An 18,990-nucleotide genomic window follows, 5' to 3' on the forward strand; every position below is an offset into this window, starting at 1 on the left:
TATACCGCCCGAGCTCAGGTTGTGTGTCCATATAGAGCTTAAAGCCTGCTTCTGTGTCCATTAAGAGCCTAAATACAACCGAGTTGAGTTATGGTTCGCACCAATGTCACCATTTAGGGGCAATTCAAGATGGCACAGAGTAAGGCAGGAGGGGGGGAAGCAGTTGGGAGAGCATCATCACATAGCTGATGCCAGGCTCCGGGGGGAGAAAGCAGGCCACTCAGGCACGACAAGACGCACGAGCTCCTCAAGAGACGCTTGGAGAGGCACGCGGGTGAACTTCATCTATAAAACGCCATCACAGTTTCCCGCCACCTTTTCCATTAATACCACGCTGTATTTAAAGAGGAGTTTGGCGAAATGTCTTCTTAAGTAAATAAAAGACATTTGAAAAAGGATGGAGGCACGTGTGAGGCTGCGTGTGCCTGTCCCCACCTCTCTCCGCTCTCTCTCTCTCGCTCCTTAATTGGCATGGATAAAATTCGGTTAGGTGTTTATATAAACTACACATTTTTCATCTTTTAGTACCAAGCGGCCAGTTGGAGATTATTCCCCCCTCTCTGGATTTGTTTAATTTTTTTTTACATCTGCTTATTTTCAAGGTGTCACTGCGCAGAGAGCTTTCTCACCAGCAGGGCAGCAGGAGATATATTCTTCTTTAAACCGCTCTAACGGCCTAATTGTTATTAAGACGTTTCAGCCCTTGTTTTAACAGTCCCTGAGAACCTGCAGATGTTGGCATCGGCACTCTTGATCTAGAGGGGGGGGGAGAGAGAACAGAGTCACATTTTCTTCATTGTATGACTCAATATGGAGAAGTTGCCCGGTTTGTGAGGATGAAAAGTGCCAGGGATGATATACAATTGCTGCTTTTAATTCAAACATTAGCTATTTTTTCCCCTCCTCCGCTGGCTCTGAGGGCTCCTGAGTACCAGAACATTTTTAAACTAAAGAACAGGACTGTCATCTTGCTCTGCTCCCCCTCTCTCTGCCCACCCCTCTCCACCCCTGAAAGTTGTCCTCTGCGTTACAGTAAGGTTGTGGTGTCTACATTGTAGACACCAGAACGACACCAGACACTCCAAATATGAGTTGCATTGTCTAATAGGCAGCCCTGCGTGGAACATATATTGTAGTTTCAACCACAGCGTACCTGCTGTGACCACCTCCTCTTTCACTGAAGTTTTTCCTTTTTCCTCTAGTCACCGTGACAAACAGCTTTCCACGGGTTCGATTCGAAACTCGTACAGTACAGCTCTAGTGCATCTCACCACAAATTATGCGTGAGAAAATGGCCGATTGCCAGCCATTTCTAGGCCACTATAGCATCTTCTTAACCACACTGAGCTCATTTCTCAACAGCGCGTATGTTAGATCTCTTAGAAAGCGCTGTGTTTTAGAAGAAGATGGCTCTTCCAAAACCATTCTTGCAACTTGAAACTGTCATTTCTTTCTGCTCTTGAGGTCTGATCTTTGGTCTGATGTTTGGTCTCTGCCGTGCAGGTGGCCTGCAACAAGGTGTACACCAGCACCTCGGACGTCATGACCCATGAGAACTTCCACAAGAAGAACGCCCAGCTGATCAACGACGGCTTCCAGAGGTTCCGCGCCACCGAGGACTGTGGCACCGTGGAGTGTCAGTTCTACGGGCAAAAGACCACGCACTTCCACTGCAGGTGCATCTCAATAGCAGATGTTCCCTATCAGTAATGCTTAGTTTGTGCATTGCTTCATTACATTCAGGAAACCTACACCCGGGCTAAACGTGGAAAGAACATGTTTGCATCCAGTTGTTTTATTGAAGTGCATGAGCTAAGAAATTATTATCAATGTTCACAGAGATTTGCTTGATTTAATGCATCCCTCTGGCGGAGGTGGATCGTGGTGGTGACGTGTCAACGAGCTAGTGTGTCACCTAACCATCTCGGCTATCATTCCTCCATTGTCAACTATTTGAATCATGTGGCCCCACTCCATCACTCCAAACTGCAGCATGCTACTGAGGAATCTTTGTAACTAAGCGTCTTTACCTGATCATATTTTCCTGATTTCTCCTCTTGCTCTCCTCAGGCGCCCAGGCTGCACATTCACCTTCAAGAACAAGTGTGACATTGAGAAGCACAAGAGCTACCACATCAAGGACGACGCCTATGCCAAGGATGGATTCAAGAAGTTCTACAAGTACGAGGAGTGCAAGTACGAGGGCTGCGTGTACAGCAAGGCCACCAACCACTTCCACTGCATCCGCTCGGGCTGCGGCTTCACCTTCACCTCCACCAGCCAGATGACCTCCCACAAGCGCAAGCACGAGCGCCGACACATCCGCTCCTCCGGCGTCATGGGCCTCTCCACCAGCTACCTGGTACCCAAGGACGAGCAGGAGGAATCGAGCAACGACGACCTGATGGACTTCTCCACCATCAGCAGCAAGAACTCCAGCCTGAGTGCCTCGCCCACCACCCAGCAGCCCACCAGTGTACCGCACCTGCTGGCCACACCGACCACCACCATCTCCTCCTCCTCCTCCTCTGGCCACCACAGCCTCAAGTCCATGCCCTCGCTAACCAGCGCGGCCCAGCGCATGTCCAGCCTGCTGTCCCAGGCCCTGCCCAGCAACATGCCGGTGGCCCTGGCTCTTTCCAACAGCGCCCTGGCCGCCTCCCACCCGTTCTTCCCCCTCATGCCCAGGCTGCCTCTCCAGCTGACCCCCTCGGCCGCCAGCCTCATATCAGCTGTGTCTTCCGGCGCCCACTCCATGCCCACCGACTCGCTGACCCAAGCCTGCTCCACAGCAGGGGCGGACGGAGCCATGGCGTCTACCCCCACCTCCTTTGCAGCCTCCTCCATCATGGAGAAGATCTCGGCAAGCAAGGGCCTGATATCACCCATGATGGCCAGACTGGCGGCTGCTGCCCTCAGGCCCTCCAGCAACCCAGACACAGGTTAGTCTTTTCAACAGTGATTGGTGTGGCGATTACTTTAGCTGAACAATAATTACTCTCTTTCAACTGGATTGAACCAGCTCAACTCGCTCATTTGCAGTTGCTAACTGATCATTTGTCGTATCAAGAAGTTAAATTCTGTTAATTGTACTTTTTTTTTTAATGTGCGTGCTTACCCTATCTAGAGTAGAGGCTTATCGAAAAAGTATGAAAAGATATGGCAAAAACAACCATCACTGAGCTATGTCATCTTACCCAGAGAATGCAAATTGTGTTTTCTAAAAGCCACATCCTCCTTCGTGTGTGCGGGGACTTGCTCGACTCCAACCAGAGAGTGCAGAGAGTGCTGCGCAGAGGTCACTTTTATCACCGTCCAGAGAGAGAGTACACACACACACACACACACACACACACACACACACACACACACACACACACACACACACACACACACACACAGGGACTCCAGTCAGAGTGCAGAGAGAGAGAGAGTGCACACACACACACACACAGAGACTCCAGTCAGAGTGCAGAGAGAGAGAGTGCACACAGAGGTCCCACAGTGGAGAGAAACGCAGGAAAAGTGACGCTTCCAGGCTTGGAGGGACGTACTGGAGGCATGGTCCTCTGTTCTGGAGCCATGGTCCTCTGTTCTGGAGCCATGGTCCTCTGTTCTGGAGGCATGGTCCTCTGTACTGGAGGCATGGTCCTTTGTACTGGAGGCATGGTCCTCTGTACTGGAGGCATGGTCCTCTGTACTGGAGGCATGATCCTCTGTACTGGAGGCATGGTCCTCTGTACTGGAGGCATGGTCCTCTGCTCTGGAGCCATGGTCCTCTGTACTGGAGGCATGGTCCTTTGTACTGGAGGCATGGTCCTCTGTACTGGAGGCATGGTCCTCTGTACTGGAGGCATGGTCCTCTGTACTGGAGGCATGGTCCTCTGTACTGGAGGCATGGTCATCTGTACTGGAGGCATGGTCCTCTGCTCTGGAGGCATGGTCATCTGTACTGGAGGCATGGTCCTCTGCTCTGGAGGCATGGTCCTCTGTACTGGAGGCATGGTCCTCTGTACTGGAGGCATGGTCCTCTGTACTGGAGGCATGGTCCTCTGCTCTGGAGGCATGGCCCTCTGTACTGGAGGCATGGTCCTCTGTACTGGAGGCATGGTCCTCTGTTCTGGAGGCATGGTCCTCTGTACTGGAGGCATGGTCCTCTGTTCTGGAGGCATGGTCCTCTGTTCTGGAGTCATGGTCCTCTGCTCTGGAGGCATGGTCCTCTGCTCTGGAGGGACGTACTGGAGGCATGGTCCTCTGTACTGGAGGCATGGTCCTCTGTACTGGAGGCATGGTCCTCTGCTCTGGGCTTGGAGGGACGTACTGGAGGCATGGTCCTCTGGTCCACCTCATGGTGCTCTGTTCTGGGCTTGTTATTGTGTTGATCGTTTGTCAGATACCCACCATCCATTTGGAGATAAATGCGCTGACAGGGGAGAGTGGAGCCTGTAAAAGTCTCTTATGATGTTGAGAGTGGGGGGCCGGGGGGCTCCTGGGGCTTTGTGTCGAACATGTTTCCTCATCATTGGTCTCTTATCTGTGTCTGCGCCCGTTCCAAGCAAATGGAGGTGGAATGAAATTAAGTTCCAAAATTGCGAGAAGCAAAAAAAAAAAAAAAAAAATGTTTTTTTCCTTCCCCTCTTTGCAAACTGATAAAAAAAAACAGAAATGACTCAAAGCACCAGAGCTGAGGAGGCTTTTTTTCTCTCACTGAAACAAGAACGCACACACAGAAGACACACTTGTATGCTTTTGCAAAGACACTTTTTAATTTCTTGAAACCGTTTTTGTTCTTAGAAGAACGTGTCAATTTCCATTTAGCATAAACACAATTCACATAAATAGCAGAGGTAATTGCCTTGTCTATGTTCTATCATATTGCTCTAAACAAAAGCAACGGGGAAAAAATGAGAATGAACTTAAGGCATTCAATTGATAATGCTTTGCAGAATGCGTAGCTGTGGGGCCTCCTGTGCTGAGCCTGAGCAGGTGGGGTGTGGATTGTAAATTGAGGGGAAAGGGGAGGGGGGAGCATCTCCGGATGCTGGGACTGGGGCGGATTAGCGTTCCTGGTGGTTCCTGTAGCAGGACAGGCCCTGGGAGAGCGCGGGGGCAGCTGCTCCGGGGAGCCCGGCTCCAGCCCAGGCTGTCGAGGCTGAGCTCCACCTCTGGGGCTTCCAGCAGGTAGGCTGCAAACTGGGAAGGGCACCCGCTGAGGGTGGGGTCTCCACAGATGGTGCCACCACCTCCCCTCTCTTTGCCTCAGCAGTGGAGACGGGGAGCTCCGTGCTGCTGCTGGATAACAAAGCTGTCCTCCCCGCTGCTGCTCGGGTCGTCTGGTGCCTCAGTCACATTATTGTAGTTCAGATGGAGGACAGAGGGGTGTTTGAAGTTGTGTTTCTCATATATTTGCTCGGTAGATTGTGTGAACAGGACATTTGGGGCTAAACTGAAGAGGAAGTGGTTTGTGCTTCTCTGTCAAAAAGGTGTGAGAAAATTCTCAGCGTTAGTGGCTATTTTCACATGGTGTCGTTTTTTTTGAAGGCGGTTGTGAAACTTCGCCTCTAATCGTGGTGAATTATGTTTTTTTTTTGTTTTTTTTTCCCTGTTTCTGCTTTCAGTATTTTACGAGCGTATTTTTTTTTATTAGTGTTCCACTCTAATTTACCCCGAAGTGTTTCTCCCGGAGATCCGAGCATCTGAAGGGTTTACTAATTAGACACACAGTACAAATGATCTTTCACAAGCTCTGTATCTTATCCGCAGTAATTACATGCTGCTACATTATTCCTGGATAATTTCCAGAAAGACGCAAAAACTCATTTCTTCTCCCTCTTTGGGAAGTGTGGGTGGAAAAACAAACCGTCATGATGATGATGGTGTACAACACAGAGCAAGAGACTTTGACGCTCCCGCCTTCACAACACTCAACTCACTCTCTGAAATAGCACCGGCCTGTTTTTATTGTGCCTGCTGATCATGCCTAGATCATAATAGTGAGTCGCTGCTCTGAGACTTTGTAAGTATTCAATGACCTCAAAGCGGACACAGAATTGTTTGACCACCGTTTTCTTCGACTCCACCCCCGGCACCGCCCCCCCCCCCCCTCCCCCTCCCCAACCTCAGCACTGTCAGACTAAACCAACACTGACACGGACGCATCATCTCCTCGCTCTCAGCTGACAAGGCCCGAGCGCGGCTTTTCCACTCCTATCGGGCCTGATATGTCTCTGGGTCATCTCGGATCAGGCTGCTTTGCCACCACCACGTAGAGGCTGGTCGTCTTCTTCTTCTTCTCCCAAGCAAGGAGAGGAGGAGAGGGGCTCCACCAGGCTGAGGGCCACGGGCGCCACACTTGGTTGCCCATGACCTTGCCTGTCACAATCCCTCATCGCCAGCCCCCCCCCCCCCCCCCCCAACTCCTAAACAACAGATCCTCCTCACCAAACACTCACAGCCACTGATGCACTCCCCCCCCCCCTCCCTCAAGCCCCGCCTTCTCATTTTTCCCTTTTTTTCTTTTTTTAATAAAACACCACTTACTGTCTACCAAAAGCCCAGCTTTCTCCGTAGAGCCCCGGGACAAATTAATATTTCAATCACTTGGGGATTGGTGGTGGTGGTGGGGGGGGGGGGGGGGGGGGGGGCAGGATTCACCTTCCTGTCAGCATGTTTTTTCTTTACCCTACCCCCCCCCCCCCCCCCCCCTACTTTATTTATTTCATTGCAGTGCTCCTGTCCTCGCTCACAGCGTCCACGGAATACCTATTTGGAGGAGAATGTGATCGAGAGGTCACGCTATTTGAACCGATCTGATTGGCTGTCAGCTCCAATCTGACCGACATAAACCCCCCCCCCCCCCCCCCTGTTCCTCGTGGGTACATTGGCTGCGGTGCGTTGTCAGGCCAACGAGGAGCCTGGGAAGGTGGGAAGGGACGGGGGGGGGGGGGAGGGGTGGCCAATCTGAGACTGCCACTTTCCCTCAGCATTAGCATCTCACTTAATGACCAGTTAAGAGGCGGCCGGGCAAATGAGTTGTGACAAGTGCTGCAGAAAAAGGAGTCTTTTCCCCTCATATCTCCCTCCTCTCAATCACCATTTAAAAGCCTTCGACGGCCCCGACATCATTTTGCAATGATGATCACTCCGAGTATTCTTTTCAGGCCAGGACACAAGTCAGATTGGATCTCGTCATGGGCTAATAATGCTGACCAACAATAACTTTGTTGTCTTGTCTCTCCTCTCCTCTCCTCTACTCCTCTCCTCTTCTCTCCTCTCCTCTCCTCTCCTCTCCTCTGCGTCTGTGGCGTGGTCTTCAGGGAGCGGCCACCACCACCACCACGCTTCGGCGAGCCGCTTCAATCTGGTCCAAGTGAAGCAGGAGCCAGTAGATCCCACCTCCGGGGCCTCCACAGACTCCATGCAGGAGCACAGCCTGGACCTGAGCAAGAAAGACCACAGGTGAAAAACCACATAGGGAATTTGGCTTAGCTGCCAAATGGAAAATGTGTGTATATTTTTTGTCGTACGTGCACCTAATCTACTCAACAAAGTATAACAAGAAAGGCATTAAGAACCCTTGGATTGATAGATGATGTCTAGATTAAAAAACATTTTTGGCAGCTGGGCTTATATCAGCATTGATTTATCAAAAATATTACACCTATCTACATTTGCATACCAATTTATAATCCTTAACATATTTCTCCATTTTTGTGGGGAGGGAGGATGTTTACATAAACCTTCAACTCCAATTCTGCCTCCAACTTACAGTAGATCTCATTTGTGGAGAAGCCAGCATTTTCCTCCTTCATTATACATGCACACCTTGCGTGATAAATAGTAATATTTACTGTTCTCATGCAAATCCTGACTAAACATTGTTCATTTTCCTTGTTCCAGTAATGAATCAAACGGACACCCTGTACCGGGGAATACATCTCTTTTATCCTCGCTTATGAATAAGGTAAGATCCATCCATCAAACGCTTTTCATACCAAGACAAATTAGCGGGACACGGAGGGGCCTGTTTGTTTTTTAATGTTTCACCGCTAATAAGATGACTTTGTATCATTTAAATTTTCCAGCCATTTTTCATACGGTGTAATTTTCACCGCACCTCTCACAAATTAATATAATGAAGCAGTAGCTGGCTGCCATGCCAGATATATAGACATGTTTGTTTTTTGATGAGCTGTTTTGAACTCGCCGTCCATTTTCCCCCTCCTCCGTCACACTTTTTCTTTCCCCTCCTCTCCCCTCGCTCTGTATTTATTTATGGAGTTTGTGAATTATTTGATTAAAAAGTCCGGGGAGGAAAAAAATGGAGAAGCCATCACCCTCATTTTCTTTTTATATATACCAAGGCTGAATGTTAGCGTAAGGATATTTAAAGGTGTGTGTGTGTGTGTGTGTGTGTGTTTTTTTGGAAGATTAAAGTCGACATTGTTTTAATCATACATACAAATGTGCCGGGTGGGTTCCATTACGTTGATGATTTAATGACAGATCAGCCTCCATCCCCCCGTCTGGCTAACTGGCCAAACCCCCCCCCCTCCCCCCCTTTGCCTGGGAGAAGTTAAATTCATGACTTGCTCTCCACAAAGCAGTCGTTGAACCCTGACAGCAGAGGAGCTTGAAGAGACCGTTGTCCTACAGCTCCTCGCGTCATGTCAGCCTTTTGGTGGGTTTGTTCCAAGCCACCACATCACATAAAAGGGCCCAACCAATCGCTCCCAGAGGATGCCTGGCACACACGCTTGGCCTGCACTCAAGCAAACGCCCGCATGTGTGTAAATCTGGCTCTGCTTTGCCAAATCGTTTGTGTCTGTCTGTGTGTGTGTGTGTGTGTGTGTGTGTGTGTGTGTGTGTGTGTGTGTGTGTGTGTGTGTGTGTGCGTGCGAGCTCTAGCTTACCACCGCTTGGTTAACCCGGGTTTATGCGCTGTGTGTTTTGCAGATGTCACAGGTGAACCCTGCCCTCTTCAGCGCCATGAACCTGAAGACGGAGCTGGAGACGGGCCATGGAGCAGACACCTCGGAGGCTGCACAGTATCTGAGCAGAATCATGAAGAGGCCCCAGCCAGACAAGCCCACTGAGCTCTGGAGGACCTATCTCCGCAGGTAACTGAACAGCTCGAGAGAAGGTCTTTCTCAGTGAAGACCACTCACATCACATATCACTGAAATCGCCCTGGAACGGAGAAGAACCTGGCCTTGTGCTGCAGGAGTTGCTAGTGACCTGTACTTATTTCAACCAGTTGTTCTCTCAATATTAATTCAATATTATTTCTTTGAGAAAGTCATATATTGAAAGGATGTCCATGTTTTGTTGTGTCTGTGTTCAGGTTTGACACAGATGACTTCTGTGAGTCTCAGTGTGACTTCCTACAGAAAGTGCACTTCCATTGTGTGGTGGAGGACTGTGGGGCTCTCTTCAGCACCATGGATGGAGCCATCAAGCATGCAAAGTGAGTGTCTTATACGTTCATCACCAGCAAACGCTAACTAGAACCTTATATATATCATATATCATATCATATATATAGCCTTATATGGCAGTTTTGGCTTTATTAGTCACAATGAAAGTTGAGCTGAACGCCTCGTTGTCGTCTCAGCTTCCACCTGCGAGCGAGCCTGAAAGTGAAGTCTGAGCCTCCTTTCCACGAGGCCAAGGAGTCAAGTGAAGGAGTCTCTCTGCAGCCCGCCGCCGCCGTCTCCATGGCCAACAACCCCTCCATGGACGTGGCCAACCTCAGCTCCTCTGGCGGGTACGGCTCGCCTCCTCCCGCCCTGCTGGCCTGGAAACAGCTGACGGGCAGCATCCCTCAGATGCCCGCCTCCATGCCCAACCTGCCGGTCAACTCGCCCCTGGCCACCACCTCTCTGGAGAACGCCAAGCCACAAGTCAAACCTGGCTTCCTGCAGTTCCAGGAAAAGTATGCCAAGGCATCCATGTTCGATTGCATGGCGTTGACCGTTGCTGTTGCTCCTCTATACGTTGACTAAACCACGTCTTCCATTGTTGTCTACCCAGTGATCCCTGTCTGGCGACTGACTGCAAATACTCCAACAAGTTCCACTTCCACTGTTTGTTTGGGAACTGCAAGTACGTGTGCAAGACCTCCGGCAAGGCCGAGTCCCACTGTTTGGACCACATCAACCCGAGCAACAACCTGCTGAACGTCCGCGACCAGTTCGCCTACTACTCTCTCCAGTGTCTGTGTCCCAACCAGGTGGGTGCTGCAGCTTTGATAACCGGGCCCCGGAGCTGAATCGCCAACTGTCATATCCCAGAGTTTTCTAAGCATGAAGTATGCTATCTATTAGACCTGTATTTGAGGTTATTTGACTCAAGGCTTTCACAATCGCTCCTCGCCGTCTTCCGTCTCTGCCGAGAGAGACAGTCGACTCACCCCAGTAATGCCTGTTTATATGTCAATGATGTCATTTTGACTGCCGCATTCTCCGCTCAGAAAAGGCCAATTTAGCTGATATTACCCAATAAATCATTGTCACTCGCACAGTAAACAAGGCTGTCTGGAATAGGGCAAAAATCAGGGGAATGCTTGGCAAATGAAAGCTAAATGGCAGCCCCCTGCCTGCTCTCACCAGCCCGTGTTTGGAAAACGGTTTAAATGAATTCATTAATGTGTTGAAAATCACCCCTCTCACCAAAAGTACCCGCCCCCTCCTCCCCTCTCTCTCCTCCGCCCTCGCCTCCTCCTCCGTCTCCTGAACCGAGCAGATCTTATTTGGCTCGGTCCTTTGGGGATGTGGGGCTCACAGACAGATGGTGGTGTACAGACATGTTAGAGAGGCGGGGGGAGGGGGGGGTGGCTGGGAAAAAGAACCGAGTCTGGACCCACAAAAAAAAGAGTCGGCCTGTTTGGAGGAGACCCGAGTGTCGCATTTCATTTTCAAAAATGTAACACAGAGAAAGATCATCATATTCCTCAACTCCACTTTGTTATCAAGCATTCAACAACACATTTGACTTGGAAATGACTCCTCTCCTCCTCCTCCTCCTCCTCCTCCTCTCCTCTCCTCCTCCTCTCCTCTCCTCCTCTTCCTCCTCCTCTCCTCTCCTCCTCTCCTCCTCCTCCTCTCCTCCTCCTCTCCTCCTCCTCCTCCTCCTCCTCCTCCTCCTCCTCTCCTCCTCCTCTCCTCCTCCTCCTCCTCTCCTCCTCCTCCTCCTCTCCTCCTCCTCCTCCTCCTCCTCCTCTCCTCCTCCTCTCCTCCTCTCCTCCTCCTCTCCTCCTCTCCTCCTCTCCTCCTCCTCTCCTCCTCCTCTCCTCCTCCTCTCCTCCTCTCCTCCTCCTCTCCTCCTCTCCTCCTCTCCTCCTCCTCCTCCTCCGCTCCGCAGCACTGCGAGTTCAGGATGAGGGGGCACTACCACTGTCTGCGGCCCGGCTGCTTCTTCGTCACCAACATCACCACCAAGCTGCCGTGGCACGTCAAGAAGCACGAGAAGGCCGAGCGCCGCGCCGCCAACGGCTTCAAATACTTCACCAAGAGGGAGGAGTGTGGGAGGATGGGTGAGTTACCTCTCTGACTACCTCTAGTGTGTCTCCACCCCACTCTCCTCTTAATCTCTCCACTGCATCACCCCCCCCCACATTCTCCTCTCTCCAGCTTTTGATCATATTCTGCCAGGGGGGGGAGGAGACATACGGGGGGGGGGAGACATACAGGGGGGGGGGGGGGGAGACATACAGGGGGGGGGGAGACATACGGGTTCGGGGGGGTGTGAAATCAAGAGAGATGTCGATTGATTTTTGGCGGCTGCGAGAGGATCTTCTCCGGCTTGTTTACGAAGGGAGAGAGAGCGCTTGTTGGCAAACAGCGTGTCACGCTATCAGAGCAGTTCAAGTAGCATGAAACAAGTGTGGCTCCTCGCTTTTGTTGTGGTGTTTTGCATACGCACCATGGCACCTCCGGTCCCCGGGGTACTCCTGCCTGCACTATGTGAGCAATAACGCAAAAGGAGGGCAATCATATCCCCGCGTTGTTTTCTTCTTCCTTTTGCCCCTGTCAGTATTGAGCAATTAGCGTTGTGTTTGTTAATTATCCGGCTTGTCTGGTTGAGCCTGTTTGTGTTGTGAAGCTGCGCCTCACAGCCACCGCCACCATCATCGCATAGAAATGAATTAAAAGTGATCTGTGTGTTTTTTTCCACACAGGCTTTTCAGAACACGCACACAAAGCAAACAAAAACGGCCCCCGAAACAGCTGTTTTTTGTCCCCGGCCTGATCTGCCAGCTGTATTGTTTGTGCTGGGTGGAAAACAGAAAGGATTACCTCGGCGAGCACAGTCATAAAGAATTGATGGGTTGCCAGTATCCATGGCAGCAACATTAAACTGAACACCGTCGATGATGTTACCTGGCCTCCCGTCTCGCACAAAAGGCCCTCCGTGTCGCGGGGGTTACTGTTATTTGCTCAACTTTGCGTGTGTTTCAAACAGTGTGTGTGTGTACAAAAGCTATTTGATGACACAGACATGTTGTGCCCTTACCCCGGCTGCCATGGTTACTGACATGCTAGCACCTGCCCAGCATGTTACTCTTTCAATTATTTCCGCCTGCTTTTATATCATGGTATTTGATTAACGGGCACCAAAAGGAACATTCATTTAATTTGAAATCATAAAGCAATTAGAGGCAGAGCGGTTAAAACAGGAGAAAAGAGCAGAAGAACATGAAGCAGACAGCACTTCACTACGGAACAAAAGGAAAGATGACAATGGAGATGTTTTGAAAAATGAATTTAATATGGGAATAATTGTATATTTACTTTGGGTTGCAGGGGTGTGTGCATTATTGGCTCACGGAAAATGAGAATTTATTTATGTAAATTCCTAATTGAATAAAGCATGTCAGTGTAATAAAAGAGCTCCACAGGTTTAGTCCACAGAAGCCTCGACTTGCTCAGTGTGACACTGCACTGATCTAATATTCCTCCTACATGTACACTCTGAAACACTTTGAAACACCATCGCTCTTTTGTTCCGGCCATGTCAACAAGTCCAAGTGATCCACGCCGAATCAAAAAGAAAGATCTCAAAGCATTTCACTTTGGATTTGATCTCATGATCATTTAGCACAGTAGCTGTTTTCAGATGTTAAATGACTACAGTATATCATCTTTTTTTTAAAGCGTTTTCTCCCCAATTGTACTTGGCCAATTCCCCATGCTGTCCCGGTCGTTGCTCCACCCCCTCTGCTGATCTGGGGAGAGTTGTAGAAACTAGCACATGCTTCCACCGATACATGCCAGATGCTTCTTTCCACCTGACAGCGAGGAGTACCACCGGCAGGACGTAGCATGTGGGATGATCACAATATTCCGACAAGTTCCCCACCCCCCCGCAAACAGTCGCTCCAACCGACCAGAGGAGGCGCTTAGCGCAGTGACCAGGACACATACCCTTAATCTGGCTTCCCACCCGCAGACACGGCCAATTGGGCCTGTATGGATGGATGCCCCGACCAAGCCAGAGGAAACACGGGGGTTCGAACCTGCGAACCCTCCTGTTGGTAGGCAGGGAATCTACCGCCCATGAGAGTTTACTATTGTGTCTGGTGTGTTTTTTCAGGTTGCAAGTATAACCAGGTGAACAGCCACTTCCACTGCATCCGCGACGGTTGCCAGTTCTCCTTCCTGCTCAAGCACCAGATGACATCACATGCACGCAAGCACATGAGACGGATGCTGGGGAAGAACTTTGACAGAGTCCCATCCCAGGTACTGCCACCACCTTGCTTCATACAGTCCCAGGTACTGCCACCACCTTGCTTCATACAGTCCCAGGTACTGCCACCACCTTGCTTCATACAGTCCCAGGTACTGCCACCACCTTGCTTCATACAGTATACATCCCAGGTACTGCCACCACCTTGCTTCATACAGTCCCAGGTACTGCCGCCACCTTGCTTCATACAGTGTGGCATTATGTTGTTCTTAAAGGGGCAGTGACCTAATAATATGAGTTGGAAACTTCAGTGCAACCTTAATGGATCTGATTAGTAATATTTCAGTCAGATACTCAAACAAAGCCACACAAAGTCCTCACACGCCCTTTTGAGAAATGCTACAACAATGCTTGATTAAATAGGAAAACGCAGTCACGCCTAAGTACATTATATTGATTCAGATAATCGGATCCTTTTCTCTGTGCACATTAGACACATCGTGACCTACTTATTTAGCCATGCCGGCTTGCCATGTAGTTTCGGGTTTTGTCATTTCTGACCCGGCTTCCTGTTCTGTGAGTCGCTTGCATGGAAAAGAGTGATGAAGGCCTTGGCTGTTGTTTTGTAAAACGACAATACCACACATATCCTGTCATACCAATCGATGACGAATGACACATGAAATTCCTTTGAGTAAATTTTGGATGCTGGAGTGTTTACTCAACGTCTCGACTTAACCTGTGCGGTATGTACACTATGTAGAAGTACAGTATGTAGGAGTACACTATGTAGAAGTAGAGTATGTAGAAGTACAGTATGCATGTGGAAATTCTCGTTCTATTCTTGTTTTTTTTTCCACATTCCAGCTCTCAAAGAAGACATGATCTCAGTCTGAGGTGAAATCCCCGGGAAATGTTTGTGCTCTTTTGTCGTGAGAAATGTTGGCCGTGCGCCAGGTGGCAACACCTAAATTATTTTAATTGCATGTTTGTTTGAAATATCTAGGGATGAACGTTTTGTACGATACCGACGACAACCGATATTAACATTGCTGTTATGGCCAATACTTACCAATGTCGATATGATTTATAATAGGAGTTCTATAAAAACTAGTTTCTACTGTATGATAATCAAATTGTGTACATACTGAAAAACACATGTAAACTGTGAATTTGAGTAAAAAGTAAAGTCTTTCTTTATTTCCAAAACATGCGGAAAAGCCCATAAATCATAGAACTACCACATTGTTTCCTCTGAATATGAAAATTTGGCCCATAACCAATATTAACATTGCTGTTATTTTGCTCATCAGTCTCATACTGATATATTAAAAAATTACTAATATCGGCCAATACTTTCAATATTTTATTTTCAATTTTCAGAACAAAAGCAAAACAAACTCAGACACACAAAAAACTAAAACAAAAAAACATACCAACATTACAATATGGTGCTACCAGCCGCATAAGGTGCTTAAATGCTTGTAAGAAATGCTGTACATAAAATCCCGTGCAAGGAGTCCATGAGAAATCAGCTGGGCCAGTTATTCGTCATATCTAACCTCGTCAAATTAGGCCAGGAACGGGTCCCAAATAGTTGAGAACTTCCTAAGTGAGTTGGTCCTCAGGACCCTGAGTCTCTCCATACAAACAACCAAAATCATGTCCACCAGCCACAGTTGAAAAGAAGGTGGAGAGTGGGACTTCCACTCCTTCAGAATAAGTCTCTTTGCAACAGTCTGTGTCAGAGATTGCTGCACAGCCGTAGGGAGGAGCACAGAAGATTCAGAACAGCCGAAGATGGCAAGCTCCGCCTCCGGCTAATATCGGCCAATACTGATATGATTGCTGATATATGGTGCTTCCCTAGAAATATCCGATCACGGTGAAGACATAGGCAGATGTATGGTATTACATGGCCTGCGTTGTGTGCCATGTCTCCCAGGCGATGCCTCTTGGCCAGAGATCAGATGAGATGCACCACATGTCGGGGCACGGCTTCTCCAGCATGATGGACGAGACGGACGACTACATGGACTACATGGGAGGCGGGGGCAGCTCTTACGGAGGAGGGTGCAGCCCCTTGGGCCTGTCCTCCGAGTCCTCCAACCAGGACCGGAGCTGCACCAGCACCCCCGTGGGCAACGAAGGCTCCCCGGCAGGTGAGTTCACCAAGACAGATTGGGCACCAGTATGGATTACCATACGCACCTGTAATTTACATGTGTCTGAGTAACAGCAGCTGGAATAAATAGTACAGTACTGATTTTGTACTCTGCATCATACTTCATAGAGTACGCAGCAATTGTCTACCATGGCCCAGAAAATCATCCGTTTTTCATTTCATATATTCTTCACTCATGTATTTCTTGATTTAGTCGTTAATTGACGTACAAACGGACAATCAATAGCGTAAGGAGGCATCAATCATATATGAGGAACATGACAATGCCATTTTCTTATGTTCTCCGTCTAGAAATTACAAGATCCTTTCAGATTTGCTTGGTCATCCTCATAAAACATTCATTTTGTACATCAGCAGTTTGAGTTACTGCACTATATGAAGCATATTACATTTTCCTTTGACCTGAGAGTCATCGCTGTGGCAATTCCAGCTTTATGTCGACTTAAGCACTTTAGCTTGTTGAATTGTAGTAGAAAAACTAAAGAGCTAAAAGCCTCTTTTCCCAGAAACGTACTGAAGAAACACGTTCTCCTGTGCTTTTTTTTTTTTTCAAAATCTGAGCTTGCCTTCATTTGTATGATTTTCACATTTTCTCCATTTGTTGCCAATATGATCCACGACTCATCATTGTTGCTTTGGCTGGTGTTTGGGTTACTTGTCTTGAACGGGCCTCATTTTTGTATCATTCTCTTATCTTTCCCTTTTTACCTCCCATCCCTGTGTGTGTGTGTGTGTGTGTGTGTGTGTGTGTGTGTGTGTGTGTGTGTGTGTGTGTGTGTGTGTGTGTGTGTGTGTGTGTGTGTGTGTGTGTGTGTGTGTGTGTGTGTGTGTGATTGGCTTCTTGTTTTTTTGTGTTGACCCGTCTGTCTGTCTCTCCCTCCGTGTCTGTCCTCTCCACCTTCTCTGGTCAACCTGTCTCTCCAGGACAAGGCTACCACGCCACCACTTCTGCTCCTCCCACCCCCGCTGACACTAGCGCTCCTCACCACCACCACCACGCACCTCCCACTCCTCCTCCACCACCTCCCCCTCCTCAGCCCGGCCTCCACGCCCCGTCCCTCTCTCCCGCTCTCCTCCGCCCTCCTCTCCCCTCACTCCCATACCTCCTCTCTCCATCCTGTCTGTCATACTCTCTGCTCAGCGCCTCTCTGGGAGCCACTCGGAGTGTTGTCATGCCAACCAACACACCAGCTTTCAGCCCCATCATTGCCACTCCGTCTCCGGTTAAAAATGACGTCCCTATAGTGCAGGATGCTGCAGGTACTTATCCCCGCAAAGCAAACCAACACTGCAGCTGTCACTCTCACTTGAGTCGTGTGCAGCATTTGCACTGTGTGATCTGATCCAGAGTTACGCTGCAGCGTTTACACTGTGTGATCTGATCCAGAGTTACGCTGCAGCGTTTACACTGTGTGATCTGATCCAGAGTTACGCTGCAGTGTTTACACTGTGTGATCTGATCCAGAGTTACGCTGCAGCGTTTACACTGTGTGATCTGATCCAGAGTTACGCTGCAGCATTTACACTGTGTGATCTGATCCAGAGTTACGCCGCAGCGTTTACACTGTGTGATCTGATCCAGAGTTACGCTGCAGCGTTTACACTGTGTGATCTGATCCAGAGTTACGCTGCAGCGTTTACACTGTGTGATCTGATCCAGAGTTACGCCGCAGCGTTTACACTGTGTGATCTGATCCAGAGTTACGCTGCAGCGTTTACACTGTGTGATCTGATCCAGAGTTACGCTGCAGTATTGTTGTGGCAAGAGTCCAATAAAAAGGGCTTTTCCCAGCATGCAAAAAAGTGAGAATTTCCATAGAAGCTATGAAAAGTGCATGCTTGTGTTGACCCGTCTGTCTGTTCTGTGAGTCAGGGGAGAGGAGGGCGCAGGAGAGAGGGATGGGTCCTGAGCTAGGGGTGGGCCATATAGGCAAAAATTTAAAATAAATCATATTGGTTAAAGACTATTTTGCAAGTTGCTGAACAGTACAATTAAGGCCGAGTGATATGCACCAAAAATCATATCTCTGTATTTTTAGGCTGAATGGTGATACATAATTATCTTGGTATTTCGTACAAAGTGAACTAAATGTTCAGTTGTAAGTCAAAGCTACATGTGAGATATCACAAGCACTTTTAATGTGGATACAATGACTCAATGTGTAAAGGCAAATAATAGAACAGCTAGAACATTCTGGTAAGCTCAGAAAATTACATCACTTCACTGTAATGCAGCCTTTAAGTCAAGTCAAGTCAAGTCAACTTTATTTATAGAGCACATTTACAACGACACAGGCCGATCAAAGTGCTTTACAGGTAAAAACACAAACATAAAGCAGGTACAAATGCACTAATCAGAAGCAAGGTGCAGTACAAAGTGCAATAAAACAAGTAATAAAGATGGATAAAAGTTGAGAGACAATAAAAATAATAAAAATAATAAAATGAATAAAGGAAAAGCGCAGGGGAAAAAACAGCTCAACTGGAGTTAAAAGCCAGGGAGAAGAGGTGGGTCTTTAGCAGGGACTTAAAAGAAGCTAGACTCTGGGCTGATCGGATAGCGAAGGGGAGGCTGTTCTAGAGCCTAGGGGCAGCAGCTGTGAAGCCTCTGTCTCCTCTGGACTTTAACTTTGTCCTGGGCACCTCCAGCAGCAGTTGGTCAGCGGACCTTAGGGCTCTGGATGGGGCGTGGTGGACCAGGAGCTCGGCAAGATAAGAAGGGGCTAGCCCGTTTAGTGCTTTAAAAACAATCAGCAGCTATTTAAAATCAATGCATTGACGGACGGGGAGCCAGTGGAGAGAGGCCAGGACAGGCGTGATATGGTCTCGCTTTTTGACAACTTTAAGACAACATTTATACCATATCACGATATTACGATCTCCAAAAGTCTAAGACGATATCTAGTCTCATATCACGATCTCGATATAATATCGCTATATTGCCCGGGCCCTAGGCCTGGGTCTTAATTCAGTGACGCAGAACATCTCGCACACACTAAATGTATTTGATGACATCATTTACACCTTTAAACGTTGGGTGCACGTTGCACTGTAGTAGCTCCACTTTGGTGTTTACTAGGATTTAGCGGAGGAGCAGTAAATTTGGCACCTGGAGT

At 48.6% G+C, this 18,990-nt stretch overlaps 1 protein-coding gene across 1 annotated transcript in view; it reads left to right on the forward strand.

Moving 5' to 3' along the window:
• casz1 (castor zinc finger 1) overlaps positions 1 to 18,990 on the forward strand; it is a gene marked incomplete at its 5' end in the record, with an annotated part of 42,785 nt that overhangs the window by 18,711 nt on the left and 5,084 nt on the right. The window contains 11 exons of the mRNA XM_083641236.1: positions 1,504 to 1,676; positions 2,071 to 2,942; positions 7,317 to 7,458; positions 7,900 to 7,963; positions 8,956 to 9,119; positions 9,344 to 9,466; positions 9,614 to 9,934; positions 10,033 to 10,231; positions 11,362 to 11,533; positions 13,594 to 13,742; positions 15,635 to 15,851. Coding sequence (XP_083497362.1) covers positions 1,504 to 1,676; positions 2,071 to 2,942; positions 7,317 to 7,458; positions 7,900 to 7,963; positions 8,956 to 9,119; positions 9,344 to 9,466; positions 9,614 to 9,934; positions 10,033 to 10,231; positions 11,362 to 11,533; positions 13,594 to 13,742; positions 15,635 to 15,851 — 2,596 coding nt within the window. The remainder of the gene's footprint in view (positions 1 to 1,503; positions 1,677 to 2,070; positions 2,943 to 7,316; positions 7,459 to 7,899; positions 7,964 to 8,955; positions 9,120 to 9,343; positions 9,467 to 9,613; positions 9,935 to 10,032; positions 10,232 to 11,361; positions 11,534 to 13,593; positions 13,743 to 15,634; positions 15,852 to 18,990) is intronic.

The sequence above is a fragment of the Poromitra crassiceps genome (assembly GCF_964638095.1).
Source record: "Poromitra crassiceps genome assembly, chromosome: 8".
NCBI classification, from domain to species: Eukaryota; Metazoa; Chordata; class Actinopteri; order Beryciformes; family Melamphaidae; genus Poromitra; species Poromitra crassiceps.